Raw genomic sequence first — 16,716 nt, forward strand, 5'->3', positions numbered from 1 at the left:
AACTGCTGTCATTGAAAATAATAATTTGTTCTTAACTGACTTGCCTAGTTAAATGTAAAAATAATAATAATAATAATAATAGTGCTACTGAGGTTGAGTCCTGCTGTTTCCCTGACTACCCTGACTCAAGTAGTTCTGACTAAAAGTGCTGTTTCCATGACTACCCTGACTCAAGTAGTTCTGACTAAATGTGCTGTTTCCGTGACTACCCTGACTCAAGTAGTTCTGACTAAATGTGCTGTTTCCATGACTACCCTGACTCAAGTAGTTCTGAATAAATGTGCTGTTTCCATGACTACCCTGACTCAAGTAGTTCTGACTAAAAGTGCTGTTTCCATGACTACCCTGACTCAAGTAGTTCTGACTAAATGTGCTGTTTCCATGACTACCCTGACTCAAGTAGTTCTGACTCAAAGCTCATAGTCTAGAATGTTCTTAGCTGTCACCTGTTTGTAGCCTATTTTAATAATGAATCCCCTATCAACATGTGTTTCTTACCTCTTTTTTGTTCTCTTCTCGGGGAAAGACTAACATATTTCCGTTGTCCTTCCAGACTCCAGTAACTCCAGTCTACAGGAGGGCGTCCAGACACCCATTCATCCAGAGTGCCACCCAACCAGCACGCCAGTCATAGCAGACGGACAGCGAGGCGAGCGGTCAGCAGATCCAAACCAAATGAGCAAGAGGTCGCAGCAGACGATAAACACGGAGCAGAACAGGGGGACTGTTAGTGTGATCCAGGGCCAGGCTAGTGGAGCAACAACAACAACAACAGGAGGAAGCTTACAGCTGGTACCCCAGCTAGTCCCTGCCACCCCAGCCGAAGGAGGAGGAGGAGGCAAGGCCAAGATGAAGAAGACGTCGGGGGACAAGGACAGTGACGAGTACCGCCAGCGACGGGAACGGAACAACCTGGCGGTTAAGAAGAGCAGGATGAGATCCAAGCAGAAGGCCCAGGACACGCAGCAACGTGTCAACGAGCTGAAAGAGGAGAACGAGAGGCTGGAGGCCAAGATCAAGCTGCTCAGCAAAGAGCTGTCTGTCCTCAAGGACCTCTTCCTGGAACACGCCCACAACCTGGCCGACAACGTCCAAGCACCTGGCGCGGAGGGGGCCAGCCCCGCCCACAACAACAACAACAACAATGGGGCGTGTAACAACAACAACAGCAGCCAGTGAGAAGAGGGGCAGGGACATGAAATATGATACCTCATGGTTGAGTGCTTCCCAAACGGCACCCTATTTTCCCCATAGGGCCCTGGTCTAAAGTAGTGCACTATGAAGGGAATAGGGGGCCATTTTGAGTCAACCAGGGTGATGGTAAATAGACAGCTCGCCACTGCTTCTTAGCCATACTGGAGTTTCTTCCTCTGGCTCCTCCCAGAGATGATATATACTGGCAGAGAGATTTCACTGTTGTCTTCTTTGTGCGTTCAGATTGGTTCACAATGATGAGATTTCTTCTTCTTTTTTCTTTTTTAAGAGTTTAAGACATTTTTTTGTCTGGCGTTTTTAGTATTGTCAGTACATTCACTACGGTTGAAGTTAATCAGAATGATGCCTGTTTTATTTTTTTTTTGGAATGTGTCTATTTGCTTCAGATATGCACACGTTGTACATTTTTTTTATTTTTAACTATATATATATTTTGTTGTTGTTGTGTCCTAATCGAATGGCTTTACTTCTGCTTTGAGCTGTTTTGGGTAGAAGAGGACTGTAAATATCAAGAGTCAAAGAGGATTGGCCCCAAAGCCTAACTTAAGATCAGAACGCTTAAACCTTTTTTTTTCTTCTTTTTGCTCAAGACGTGTTGTGTTGTTGACGTCAAATGGGAGCTTTTCATAATCTTAGGTTAGGTTAGGTTTCAGGCCTGTGTGAGATACAGTCAGTCGCTGTGTTTATTTACCCATAGTTCCAACAGGCCTCAGACCAGCCCTTCCAGTCAGAGACCCAGACGGACAGAGGTGCCGTCTCAAACCTAGACGGTGCACTAGTTTCGACCCCTATGTGGCACTGCTCAAAAGAAAAGGTTTCAAATGTAGTTCGCTAAATAAGGAATTAGGGTGCCATTTGGGATACAGGGTGGGGGGGCAGAGGTGTGTTCGGGGGGGTGTTTGCAGTTAAGGAGTGTCCCAGCCCAGACTATCATGCAACCTCCGTGGGATTAAACTCCAGACGTTTCGCACTGCGTCACAGGCCGCCGCTAATTAAAAGTTGAGCCTTTCTCCAAACCAACCCTAAAAACCTGGAGAGAAAGACCGAACAACAGGACAATGAGCCATTCTGTCTGTCTGGGCGTTGGGGATGCTAAATGACTTCCTAATTGGCCCCGGCTCGCTAGAACAGAGCCGAGGCACGTTGGCTCCCGCCTCCAGTGGTGTCAGGCTCAGTAGGAGGCTCAGTCGCAGGCTCAGTCGGAGGCTCAGTCAGAGTCAGAATGTGTAGAGAGAAAGTCAGGCTCAGTAGGAGGCTCAGTAGGAGCTCAGTAGGAGGCTCAGTCGGAGGCTCAGTCAGAGTCAGAATGTGTAGAGAGAAAGTCAGGCTCAGTCGGAGGCTCAGTCGGAGGCTCAGTCGGAGTCAGAATGTGTAGAGAGAAAGGCAGGCTCAGTCGGAGGCTCAGTCAGTCAGAATGTGTAGAGAGAAAGGCAGACACCTGATTTTTTTTTTTTTTTTTTGTGTGTGTGTTTTTTGTTTCTGTTGTCAGACTTGAGTTATTATCCAGCTGTAGGATTGTCTCCTCTGAAACAACGGCATATTCTGATGTTATGAGGAAGACTATGATGATGATGTGTATTTGGCCAGAGGTGTCGACGTTGTCTGCTGAGGGTCTGTGATTTATAGGATGCGTCCCCAATGGCACCCTGTCCCCGATTTTTTTTTTTAATAGTGCACTACTTTTTGAGTAGAGCCTTGTCAACAGGCAGTGCACTATATATAACATCTAGGGTGCCTCATGGCTGTTGTAGACTTCTGTACCTCAGGCTACCAGTATTAGCCACACCAGACAGGGCCTTTTTCTTTCTCAACAAGACCTCTGAAGCATCTTTTCAAATGTTTTTTGTTTGTTTTTGTAATCTGTGTTTTTCTACAACTTGGATTTTTTAAAAGCAGCATGATGGAAGTGGTTTGCATGGGGGGGGGGCACTGTTCAAATATGTCTTCTTTTTTTTTGCATAAAAGAGAAACAATAGAAAATATGGGCATATTGAAACTATTCTCTTCAACATGTTGTGCTGTTGTTGTTGAACAGAAGACTAGACACTAAAATGAAAATAATGTCTGAAATTCAATAGAAAAATATTTTGTAAAATGTGACAAATTTGATAAATATTTCCATTAATATTTGTTTTGGTTTGAATGTTGCTGGGCAGCATTTTCTCTTAGCTAGACTTGCTCTTTTTTTATAAGATTATATTGGGGTAACGTGCATTTGTAAATTAAAATTGAGTACAAACTTTCAACCAATCATTTTTGTTTTTGTTTGTGTAATCAATGTTTTTATGGGAATTGTAAACACACACTAGGCTGCATCTCAATTGAATTTAGATATATATATTTAATAAATTGAAGAAAGATGGAATAGAGCAGGAATCAGGAACTAAATTCAGCTGCGGGCCGATTCTTTCTGGAAGGATGGTCAGGGCTAGAACATAATTAAATAAATAATTTGTGGACTGCTAATGAACCGCAAGAAGCCCAAACGAATAATATTTGACTAAAACATAATCATTTCAAACCTTGGTTACATTTGTATATAAAAGTATTCACCTCCCTTGGCATTATTCCTATTTTGTTGCCTTACAACCTAAAATGTTTGTAAACTTTGTAATTTAAATAGATTTTATTTTATTGGGGGGGGGGGGGTTGTATCCTTTGATTTACACAACATGCCCACCACTTTGAGGATGCAAAATTGTGCATAACCATTATACTAACTACTATGCTAGTCAATACTTTGTGGAGCCACTTTTTACAGCAATTACAGCTGCAAGTCTCTTGGGGTATTTCTCTATAAGCTTGGAACTTCCAGCCACTGGGATTTTTGCCCATTCTTCAAGGCAAAACTGCTCCAGCTCCTTCAAGTTGGATGGGTTCCGCTGGTGTGCAGCAATCTTTAAGTCATACCACAGATTCTCAATTGGATTGAGGTCTGTGCTTTGACGAGGCCATTCCAAGACATTCAGATGTTTTCCCTTAAACCAGTCGAGTGTTGCTTTAGCAGTATGCTTAGGGTCATTGTCCTGCTGGAAGGTGAACCTCCGTCCCAGTCTCAAATCTCTGGAAGACTGAAGGAGGTTTCCCTTAAGAATTTCCCTGTATTCAGCACCATCCATCATTCCTTCAATTCTGACCAGCTTCCCTGCCGATGGAAAAATATCCCCACAGCATGACGCTGGCACCACCATGCTTCACTGTGGGGATGGAGTTCTCGGGGTGATGAGAGGTGTTGGGTTTGTGGCAGATATAACTTTTTCATTGATGGCCAAAAAGCTACATTTTAGTCTCAACTGACCAGTGTACCTTCTCCATATGTTTGGGAAGCCTTTTTGCAAACACCAAATATAATTGCTTATTTTTATCTTTAAGCAATGGCTTTTTTCTAGCCACTCTTCCATAAAGCCCTGCTCTGTGGAGTGTACGGCTTAAAGTGGTCAGATACTCCAATCTCCGCTGTGGAGCTTTGCAGCTCCTTCAGGGTTATCTTTGGGCTCTTTGTTGCCTCTCTGATTAATGCCCTCCTTGCCTGGGTTTTGGCAGGTTTGTTGTGGTGCCATATTCTTTCCATTTTTATAATAATGTATTTAATGGTGCTCCGTGGGATGTTAAAAGTTTAGGATGTTTTTTTATAACCCAAACCTGATCTGTACTTCTCCACAACTTTGTCCCTGACCTGTTTGGAGAGCTCCTTGGTGTTCATGGTGCCCCTTGCTTGGTGGTGCCCCTTGCTTGGTGGTGCCTTTCAGAACAGGTGTATATATACTGAGATCATGTGACAGATCATGTGACACTTAGATTGCACACAGGTGGACTTTATGTAACTAATCTAATTATGTGACTTCTGAAGGTAATTGGTTGCACCAGATCTTATTTAGGGGGAATTAAGTCATTAATTAACAACATATTTTTTCTTCACCAATGTGGACTATTTTTGTGTTTGTCCGTTACATGAAAACCAAATAAAATCCATTTTAATTACAGGTTGTAATGCAGCTTAATAGGAAAAACACCCAAGGGGGATGAATACTTTTTACAAGGCACCTCATGATCACATGATCACAGCGTAGCCTAGTGGTTAGAGCGTTGGACTCGTAACCGGAAGGTCTAAAGTAGTGCACTATATAGGGAATAGGGTACCATAGGGCTCTGGTCTAAAGTAGTGCACTAAATAGGAAATAGGGTGCCAGAGACTCTGGTCTAAAGTAGTGCACTAAATAGGGAATAGGGTGCCAGAGACTCTGGTCTAAAGTAGTGCACTATATAGGGATAAAGGGTGCCATTTGGTACTTATCGAGGGGGACTTGGTTATCTAACTCAGTCCTGACTCACTGTTCTAACCAGAGCTCAGTAAACAGCTCTGTATGGAGAGGGGGGGAGCAAGACATCTTTGTTTCAGTGAGGCCTTTGATTGGCTAGCTCGTCATTCTGTCACTGGGTGAGCACAGAGCCAAGTTCTATTTCTGTTTGGCTCTGAAGGCTGAGTCAATGAACACAGCTTATTTAAAGACCTGTGCAAACACCCAGAGAGAGAACAGGGTGGAGCCACCACTCGGGGCCATGGGGAGGGACAATAGTACCTCACCTACCTTTAAACAGCCTCGACACAAAGCAAACATTCATTGCAGTGGTTCACCTCTCCGTCATCTACCTCTCACTCTGTATCTCTTCATGGTGATGCCCTGTCAAGATCTACCTGCCAGTAATCACCCTCCCCCCCTCCCTCTCGGTGCCCCTCCCTCTCGGTGCCCCTCCCTCTCGGTGCCCCTCCCTCTCGGTGCCCCTCCCTCTCGGTGCCCCTCCCTCTCGGTGCCCCTCCCTCTCGGTGCCCCTCCCTACCTCCCTAAACTTATAAATCATGTGTGAGGAATGGAGGACAGATCTTTATCGCTCAGTCAAGATAATGAATTGAATCATTGACGCAGTGCTGTTCAGACCAACCCTAAATAGACCTGAGATACTGTCCACTACAACAGTAGAGAGTCTGCCTGCAGCCCGTCCAGTTGGGAAGGTCTTCTATCCATGTTCCTGCTCAGTGGGACGATGTGTATCTCCAGGTAGACTAGTGGTTAGAGTGGAGGGACGGCAGGTAGACTAGTGGTTAGAGTGGAGGGACGATGTGTATCAAATCAGACAAATGGAGGGACAAATTTATCTTAGACTATGGTTAGTCTTCAGGTAGACTAGTGGTCTAAAGTGGCTGTACATGTGAAACTTCAGGTAGACTAAACAGCAAGTGGATGGGAAAAGATCTCCAGGTAGACTAGTGGAAAGGTCAAAACCAGGAAGACTAGTGGTTAGGAGTGGGGGGCCAGTGTATCTTCAGGTAGACTAGTGGTTAGAGTGGAGGGACGATGAACAGTGAGTGGACTGTATCTTCAGGTAGACTAGTGGTTAGAGTGGAGGGAAATGTGTATCTTCAGGTAGACTAATGGTTAGAGTGGAGGGGAAGCAGGTAGACTAATGGTTAGAGTGGAGGGACGATGTGTATCTTCAGGTAGACTAGTGGTTAGAGTGGAGGGCTCATGTGTCTTCAGGTAGACTAGTGGTTAGAGTGGAGGGACGATGTGTATCTTCAGGTAGACTAGTGGCCAGAGTGGAGGGATGTGTATCTCCAGGTAGACTAGATGTTCAAGTCTTCAGGTAAAGACTAGTGGTTAGAGTGGAGGGACGATGTGTATCTTCAGGTAGACTAGTGGTTAGAGTGGAGGGACAGCAATGTGTATCTTCAGGTAGACTAGTGGTTAGAGTGGAGGGACGATGTGTATCTTCAGGTAGACTAATGGTTAGAGTGGACTGGGGAAGCAGGTAGTCTAATGGTTAGGAGTCCTGGGGCATGGTTCTAGGTAGACTAATGGTTAGAGTGGAGGGACGATGTGTATCTTCAGGTAGACTAATGGTTAGAGTGGAGGGGAAGCAGGTAGACTAATGGTTAGAGTGGAGGGACGATGTGTATCTTCAGGTAGACTAATGGTTAGAGTGGAGGGGCGGCAGGTAGACTAATGGTTAGAGTGGAGGGACGATGTGTATCTTCAGGTAGACTAATGGTTAGAGTGGAGGGGAAGCAGGTAGACTAATGGTTAGAGTGGAGGGGCGGCAGGTAGACTAATGGTTAGAGTGGAGGGACGATGTGTATCTTCAGGTAGACTAATGGTTAGAGTGGAGGGGAAGCAGGTAGACTAGTGGTTAGAGTGGAGGGACGATGTGTATCTTCAGGTAGACTAATGGTTAGAGTGGAGGGGAAGCAGGTAGACTAATGGTTAGAGTGGAGGGGCGGCAGGTAGACTAATGGTTAGAGTGGAGGGGAAGCAGGGTAGACTAGTGGTTAGAGTGGAGGGACGGCAGGTAGACTAGTGGTTAGAGTGGAGGGGTGGCAGGTAGACTAGTGGTTAGAGTGGAGGGGTGGCAGGTAGACTAGTGGTTAGAGTGGAGGGACGGCAGGTAGACTAGTGGTTAGAGTGGAGGGGGGCAGGTAGACTAGTGGTTAGAGTGGAGGGGTGGCAGGTAGACTAGTGGTTAGAGTGGAGGGGTGGCAGGTAGCCTAGTGGTTAGAGTGGAGGGGTGGCAGGTAGCCTAGTGGTTAGAGTGGAGGGGTGGCAGGTAGACTAGTGGTTAGAGTGGAGGGGGCAGGTAGACTAGTGGTTAGAGTGGAGGGTGGCAGGTAGACTAGTGGTTAGAGTGGAGGGGTGGCAGGTAGCCTAGTGGTTAGAGTGGAGGGGTGGCAGGTAGACTAGTGGTTAGAGTGGAGGGGTGGCAGGTAGTCTAGTGGTTAGAGTGGAGGGGTGGCAGGTAGACTAGTGGTTAGAGTGGAGGGGTGGCAGGTAGCCTAGTGGTTAGAGTGGAGGGGTGGCAGGTAGCCTAGTGGTTAGAGTGGAGGGGTGGCAGGTAGCCTAGTGGTTAGAGTGGAGGGGTGGCAGGTAGCCTAGTGGTTAGAGTGGAGGGGTGGCAGGTAGACTAGTGGTTAGAGTGGAGGGGTGGCAGGTAGCCTAGTGGTTAGAGTGGAGGGGTGGCAGGTAGCCTAGTGGTTAGAGTGGAGGGGTGGCAGGTAGCCTAGTGGTTAGAGCGTTGGACTTGTAACTGAAAGGTTGCAAGATCTAATTCCCTGAGTTGACAAGGTAAAAAACTGTCGTTCTGCCCCTACCACTGTTCCCCGGTAGGCCATAATGGAAAATAAGAATGTGTTCTTAACTGACCTGCCTAGTTAAAATAAAGGTAAATAAATTGGCTTGCTGTGCCTGGCCTTCAATCAGTCTTTCTTTATTGGTCTGATTTCAGTTTTTCACAAGTATTAAAGATGTAGGTTATTTTGGAAAACCTTTAATGTGTAGAAGGTATAGAATACTAAGCCAAGACATTCCAAGTGGACTAGACGTATTGAATAGCCTGTTGCCTTTAATTCGTTATATGCGACTGCGAGAAATATCTAGCTTTGGTCCAGGGTGTTACATGCGGCTTGCTGTCGCTGAGCCGTTAAGCGAGCTGCTCGTAACGCCCCGGACGAGAGCTATGAAACACCGCTCTCCGTTTGTTCAGTTGAAAGGTTTCCTTGCTGCAACAACAGAGGGAGCTTGTTGACAAGTCTGTCTGGTGCCTGGTGTGGTTCCTCTGTGCCTTGGTTAAACAACGCTCACACAGCCCATGACGCGTTATTACACGGGTTCTTCCGCTAGAGTAGCCCACTTCGTTCCGCCTAACATTAATTACATCGCAAGAACAAGTTTATGATGTAAATGATAAATGTCGTATTGTCCTGTCGTAGCCTTACTAATAAACTCTGCGGCTCTCTTTATTGTTGACATTTTGACGCGGTTCAGATCGGACTCAAGCACAGGGGGGGGTTGCTAACACTTTAATTGGGGAGGACGTGCTCGTGGTAATCGCTGGAGCAGAATTTGGTGTAATGGTATCAAACATGCCATTTTCATGTATTCCGTTTCCAGACATTATTGTGAGCCGTCCTCCCCTCACCAGCCTCCACTGGACTCGATCCGTCAGCGTCTCTTTGCTTTTGGAATGTTAATGCGTCAGTTAAAACAGGGCGATCTATCTATCGGGTATTTATCCATTATGGAGCGAGGCAAGCCCCCCAAGATAGTAAACTCACGACCCCGGGTGACGAGCGCTCTGCCCCCCCCGGATCCGGTGTATTGGTTAATCCCCTCGTCTATCGAAAAGCGCGCAACAGGTCGCCGAGCCTGTTCTTCCGCAGAGGAAGCAGCCAGTCGCAAACTGCGTGCGGTGCTGCGGACACTGTCAGTTGATGTCTCAGGTATCGAGTCTGTTAAGAGCTGAGAGAGATTACTGCTCTGTGTATTATCGTGTATGATTCTCATCGGTGCACTTTGCACATGGAATCCAATATAAGTATCGATTTAAAGATTGTGAATTGATAAAGGAGTGACACCGTGCACCTGTATTTGCATATTGGCCTATTTAGTTTGACAATTAGCCCTCATTTATTATGTGCCCAATATGTATTGTGTTTCTACCAAATGTGTTGTGAAACTGGCGTTAATCCTCCACCTCCTTCGTATTGATACATATGAAAGAGAAAGGGAATATGTGGGTAAAAGTCGCTCTGGATAAGAGCGTCTGCTAAATGACTTAAATGTAAATGTAAAATAAAATACAATATATTTTGTATTAATACATTATGAAATAACTTATGTTTAAATAGTATATATAATATTAGTATATTTTTTTATTAACGTCACTTTAACGGATTTACCGTTAGTAGAAGCGTCGATGGAGCAGCAGTTTAATAACCAAATAATATTTCATGTAAAACATGCAAAATATTTTGGGACACTCAATGATCAAAATAGCTTGTCTTATATATTGAAATGAGGCTGTTGCGTCGCTCTGCTGGGGACGTTTGGTGTTCAAATGCACAAGGGGAAACTGTTCGAATGAGATTATATATTATGACAATAAATCAAGGTGTTATACAAATTAAAAGATATTTAAATAATGTCAAACCAAATGTTTTTTTGCTAATATTAATATCATTATTAATATTTCTAAATAATTTTTAAGTGATCCAATTGATTAAATTCAATATATATTCTCCAGGTGTAAAGTGATGTGGCCTTGGATCTTCAGTCTAGTCTACTATAACCTACTGCTGCCTCAAGGCGCGCAATAGGACCCTGCGTGCTGCGCGTCCGCCCCCTTCCCTCTGCATATAAAGGAGAGAGGAGACTACTTTGACAGTTGTGAGGTTCCGCAGCCTGGAGTAGTTCAACCTGCAGCTAAAACAGTGTCCTTTAGAACTATAGTCTCGACGAAACCAGTCGTACCAGGGAAAGTCACTAGTCTTTATTCAAGACATTTAGTTTATAGCTTCTCGTGGCGAGTTAGAGATTTACTTCATACCTGGAGAGAGCACCTGTGAAGGAGCTGTCCTGTTTATTCGTCTAGCCAGTGCGGCTTCTTCCGGTACTGTGAGCAAGCTGGATTCCCGCAGCTCCTCACCATGTCTGGCGGGTTATAGATATTCCATGGAGCAACCAAACCTCTATGAGGTCGCCCCACGACCCCTAATGACCAGCCTAGCCCAGAGCCAGAGTCAGCAAAGCGCCTACTGCTACAAAGACCCCTCCGCTGCTGGACCCGGAGCAGGAGGAGACCTCGGCGAGATCTGTGAGAACGAAAACTCCATTGACATCAGCGCCTACATCGACCCTGCAGCCTTCAACGACGAGTTCCTGGCTGATCTATTCCACAACAGCTCGAAGCAAGAGAAACTCAAGCTGGCGAACAGTGAGTACGAATCCTACCCCCACGGGGTGAGCTCTGGCTCGGGGGCGCACCACCAACAGCAGCAGCAGCAGGGCTATGGTTGTATTCCCGGGTATATGGACACATCTAAACTTGAACCCATTTACGATAACCAGTCCACGAGAATCAGACCTGTGGCGATAAAGCAAGAGCCCAGAGAAGAAGATGAAATGAGCCATTCTATGCCTCCAACCTACCACCATTCCCACCAGCATCTCCCACAGCACCTATCCCACCTTCAGTACCAGATTGCGCACTGCGCGCAGACGACCATGCATCTCCAACCGGGACACCCGACGCCTCCACCGACGCCCGTCCCGAGTCCACACCACAGGGATGGCAGCATGTCCTCCGTTGGATCCATGAAGATGATGGGACGCGACGACCGAGACCGAGACCGGGGTAAATCCAAAAAGCGCGTCGACAAGGCCAGCACGGAGTACCGGTTGAGGCGGGAGAGGAACAACGTCGCGGTGAGGAAGAGTAGAGACAAGGCGAAAATGCGCAATGTTGAGACGCAGCATAAAGTGATCGAGCTGGCGTCGGACAACGAAAGACTGCGGAAGAGAGTGGAACATCTTACCCGAGAACTGGACACATTAAGGGGCATCTTCAGACAACTTCCCGATGGATCTTTCAAACCCATGGCCAACTGCCAGTGAACACGGACTATAGTAGCTTTTACATTGGGACTTTTAAACACTTACTTGTACACGTCTCCTGGATATAGCCTCTACACGCTATAGATTGATCTGACAGATTGTGACTACAACAGTTTGTTTCTTCAGGAGAGACAGGGCAGCTGAGGTATACAAGCCTTCTGTACTTTAAACAATAAGCTCATTTCTCCACGTTTAAACAGTGGACCTGTGTTGTGTGTGTGTGTGTGTGTGTGTGTGTGTGTGTGTGTGTGTGTGTGTGTGTGTGTGTGTGTGTGTGTGTGTGTGTGTGTGTGTGTGTGTGTGTGTGTGTGTGTGTGTGTGTGTGTGTGTGTGTGTGTGTGTGTGTGCCTTTTTATTACATAACATTGTGTGTTTAGCCACGCAAAAACAACATATCAGTGCAGCTGAAGGAACAGGGGCATGATTTTCACAATAATCACTAGCCTGCTCGATGTTCATGTTTTAACGTTCGCATCTCAATACCATGTTCTTGTCTTACTAAACTAAACATGTGTGCATTTGACTTATAGAGCTACAGTATATTATTAAACTGCAAAGTGCACACAGCTTTCCACATAATTTTTTTTTTTTTTTTTGTGCAAAACAAAACAAATCTGAGCGGTGATCAGAATGTTTCCATGTATTTGCTGTTCAGACATTAAGACCATATAAAGGTGACAGCTAGAACTCATATCCTGCTGCTGTCTGCTGCGTCAGCATTCACACGTCGGGGAGATCTATGGACGGAATTAAACGCCGCAGCAAACGACTGCAAACGTGTTATACTGTGGTACCTGCTTCTTCACGAGCAGTTTTTGTCGCGCGCACTATAAAATGTCTTCAAAATACAACGGAATGAGGCACATTTTGTATTTCTTCCATATGTTTTTGGGTACTAATCTGAACACGCCTCTCAGTGTAAATAAAAACTCTTTATAAACTCAAAGCTTTCTATTTATGTATAATTGATTTTTTTTTATTTTTTAATGTGAAAAGGTTCCTCTTCACTCTTAGATAAAAAGGTTCTTCGGCTGTCTCTGTAGGAGAACCATTTTTGGTTCCAGGTAAAAAAACCTTTTGTGTTCCATGTACTGTAGAACCCTCTGTGGAAGGTTCTACTTAGAACCGTAAAGGGTTCTACCTGGAATCAACAAGGGTTCTTCAAAGGGTTCTAGATTGCACCTTTTTTTTCTTCAAGGAAAGTATAACTATGCAATGTTTGTTGCCCTCGTCTTCTGTCTGATGATTTGACACGAAGAAGATCCAACCCTTTGGCCTGTTTTCTCACTGGTTCAGCTGTGAAATACTGTTTGAAGCTTTGCTTCTCCACAGTGTCAACTGGACTGTCACTGTTCTTTTTCCCTGAGCCCCCTCTTCCTTTACAAGCCTGATGTCATCATGCAGTGCCTTTTGACTTCTCTCTCTCTCTCTCTCTGTGAAGTAAGACTTTGGACTTTACCACTGGCTGAGACTTCTCGGATTCTATACATGTTCTAGAATGTTCTAGACTCTTATTGGATTCTATACATGTTCTAGAATGTTCTAGACTCTTATTGGATTCTATACATGTTCTAGAATGTTCTAGACTCTTATTGGATTCTATACATGTTCTAGAATGTTCCAGACTCTTATTGGATTCTATTAAACAAATGCTAAGATATAGAGACTTTTACATTAATAAGGAAAAGGAAGCACTTTTTAATGTTTTTTTTTTACAATGCTAATGTTGCCAATGTTATAGAAAAAATGTTTAAAATGTAAAAATGAACCTATATGATGACATTATGAATTATAATAAAAGAGCAGCGTCTCATTGGAACATTTGGTTTTGGTTCGATGTGTTTCACACAAAGGGTTTCCATTTGAATCTGCATTTAGGATTAGGCTACAGGTCGTTGGATACCAGTCTGCATTCCACAGACCACAGCATTCCGTACAGGATTCATTCAGGACACTCAGTGGACCTTGGACCCCCTGGCGTTAATGATTGAAAGTAGGTCATTATCAAGTTAAGTAAAACGATTGGATACGATAAGAAGCTAGAATACCCACTTTTGACGACAGATCTTCACTGTCTCACTGACCTCTCATCACGTCATTTAGCTCCATGACAGATTACACTCGTCTGTAGACGGCGCTTATCAAGCTGATAGTTCTATTAAATCATTCATTTTTATTTATATATTTTTGAATAGGTGAAAATTACCCCGTAAAATAACCCTCTAAATGAAACAAACATTTGAAGGGACATAAAACAGAAAACAGAAAATAACAAATATAACTATTTAAATTGGGCCGATCTAGAATAATACATTATATGTGTGATAGATTAGGCATTTAGACACACACGCACGCACGCACGCACGCACACGCACGCACGCACGCACGCACGCACGCACGCACGCACACACACACACACACACACACACACACACACACACACACACACACACACACACACACACACACACACACACACACACACACACAGTACCAGTTAGCGAAACCTTCCTGTTCTTTAATGGAGATGCTTCCCTTTCTAAACACTGGCACATCTTTATCAATAGTTCCTTTCAGTTCACGATTCATCCGTGTAAAACCGCACCAATCACCCCTATCAATCAGTCAGGTCATCACTCTGATCCCTAAATACAACACTCATGAAGAGAGTTGGAGAGATACAGTTCATCCTGCTCAGTCAGTCACTCATTGAGGACAATAATAGTATTCATTGTGACGTAAATTACAATACAATGACATGTATCTGTGTGAAGGGCCTTTGACCAGCTCACCATACTGATAACTATTGACCTGTTAGTCCATACTGATAACTATTGGCCTGTTAGTCCATACTGATAACTATTGGCCTGATAACTATTGGCCTGTTAGTCCAACTCACCATACTGATAACTATTGACCTGTTAGTCAATACTGATAACTATTGGCCTGTTAGTCCATACTGATAACTATTGGCCTGTTAGTCCATACTGATAACTATTGTCCTGTTAGTCCAGCTCACCATACTGATAACTATTGGCCTGTTAGTCCAGTTCACCATACTGATAACTATTGGCCTGTTAGTCCAGCTCACCATACTGATAACTATTGGCCTGTTAGTCCATACTGATAACTATTGGCCTGTTAGTCCAGTTCACCATACTGATAACTATTGGCCTGTTAGTCCAGTTCACCATACTGATAACTATTGGCCTGTTAGTCCAGTTCACCATACTGATAACTATTGGTGGCCTGTTAGTCACATACTGATAACTATTGGCCTGATAACTATTGATAACTATTGGCCTGTTAGTCCATCACATACTGATAACTATTGGCCTGTTAGTCCAGCTCACCATACTGATAACTATTGGCCTGTTAGTCCAGTTCACCATACTGATAACTAGCCTGTTAGTCCATACTGATAACTATTGGCCTGTTAGTCCAGCTCACCATACTGATAACACAGTTCACCATACTGATAACTATTGGCCTGTTAGTCCATACTGATAACTATCGATTGGTCTGTTAGTCCATACTGATAACTATTGGCCTGTTAGTCCAGTTCACCATACTGATAACTATTGGCCTGTTAGTCCATACTGATAACTATTGGCCTGTTCCAGCTCACCATACTGATATCTCTGTTAGTCCATACTGATAACTATTGGCCTGTTAGTCCAGTTCACCAGATAACTATTGGCCTGTTAGTCCATACTGATAACTATTGGCCATACTGATAACTATTGGCCTGTTAGTCCATACTGATAACTATTGGCCTGTTAGTCCATACTGATAACTAGTCTGTTAGTCCATACTGATAACTATTGGCCTGTTATTCCATACTGATAACTATTGGCCTGTTAGTCCAGCTCACCATACTGATAACTATTGGCCTGTTAGTCCATACTGATAACTATTGGTCTGTTAGTCCATACTGATAACTATTGGCCTGTTATTCCATAGTGATAACTATTGGCCTGTTAGTCCAGCTCACCATACTGATAACTATTGGCCTGTTAGTCCATACTGATAACTATTGGACTGTTAGTCCATACTGATAACTATTGGCCTGTTAGTTCATACTGATAACTATTGGTCTGTTAGTCCATACTGATAACTATTGGCCTGTTAGTCCAGTTCACCATACTGATAACTATTGGTCTGTTATTCCAGTTCACCATACTGATAACTATTGGCCTGTTAGTCCATACTGATAACTATTGACCTGTTAGTCCATACTGATAACTATTGACCTGTTAGTCCATACTGATAACTATTGACCTGTTAGTCCAGTTCACCATACTGATAACTATTGGCCTGTTAGTCCAGTTCACCATACTGATAACTATTGGCCTGTTAGTCCAGCTCACCATACTGATAACTATTGGCCTGTTAGTCCAGTTCACCATACTGATAACTATTGGCCTGTTAGTCCAGTTCACCATACTGATAACTATTGGCCTGTTAGTCCATACTGATAACTATTGGTCTGTTAGTCCATACTGATAACTACTGGCCTGTTAGTCCATACTGATAACTATTGGCCTGTTAGTCCATACTGATAACTATTGACCTGTTAGTCCATACTGATAACTATTGGCCTGTTAGTCCAGCTCAACATACTGATAACTATTGGACTGTTAGTCCAACTCACCATACTGATAACTATTGGCCTGTTAGTCCATACTGATAACTATTGGCCTGTCAGTCCATACTGATAACTATTGGCCTGTTAGTCCAGCTCACCATACTGATAACTATTGGCCTGTTAGTCCAGTTCACCATACTGATAACTATTGGCCTGTTAGTCCATACTGATAACTATTGGCCTGTTAGTCCAGCTCACCATACTGATATCGATTGGCCTGTTAGTCCATACTGATAACTATTGGCCTGTTAGTCCAGCTCACCATACTGATAACTATTGGCCTGTTAGTCCATACTGATAACTACTGACCTGTTAGTCCATACTGATAACTATTGGCCTGTTAGTCCAACTCACCATAATGATAACTATTGGCCTGTTAGTCCAGTTCACAATACTGATAACTATTGGCCT

General features: G+C 44.1%; 2 protein-coding genes across 2 annotated transcripts in view; both read left to right on the forward strand.

The window, feature by feature from the left end:
- Positions 1–1,480, forward strand: part of LOC124018642 (CCAAT/enhancer-binding protein gamma-like) — a 3,337-nt gene extending 1,857 nt beyond the window's left edge. The window contains exon 2 of the mRNA XM_046333981.1: positions 554–1,480. Within this exon, the coding sequence (XP_046189937.1) occupies positions 676–1,179 (504 nt within the window). The 5' untranslated portion in view covers positions 554–675 and the 3' untranslated portion in view covers positions 1,180–1,480. The remainder of the gene's footprint in view (positions 1–553) is intronic.
- An 8,921-nt stretch (positions 1,481–10,401) lies between these two features.
- On the forward strand, positions 10,402–13,476 carry LOC124018645 (CCAAT/enhancer-binding protein alpha-like). Its single transcript, XM_046333984.1, has one exon. It carries the CDS (start codon positions 10,716–10,718, stop codon positions 11,655–11,657), a length of 942 nt encoding a protein of 313 aa, XP_046189940.1. The 5' UTR covers positions 10,402–10,715; the 3' UTR covers positions 11,658–13,476.
- Positions 13,477–16,716: the final 3,240 nt, after the last annotated feature.

The sequence above is a fragment of the Oncorhynchus gorbuscha genome, unplaced genomic scaffold (genome assembly GCF_021184085.1).
Source record: "Oncorhynchus gorbuscha isolate QuinsamMale2020 ecotype Even-year unplaced genomic scaffold, OgorEven_v1.0 Un_scaffold_553, whole genome shotgun sequence".
Taxonomy (NCBI): Eukaryota; Metazoa; Chordata; class Actinopteri; order Salmoniformes; family Salmonidae; genus Oncorhynchus; species Oncorhynchus gorbuscha.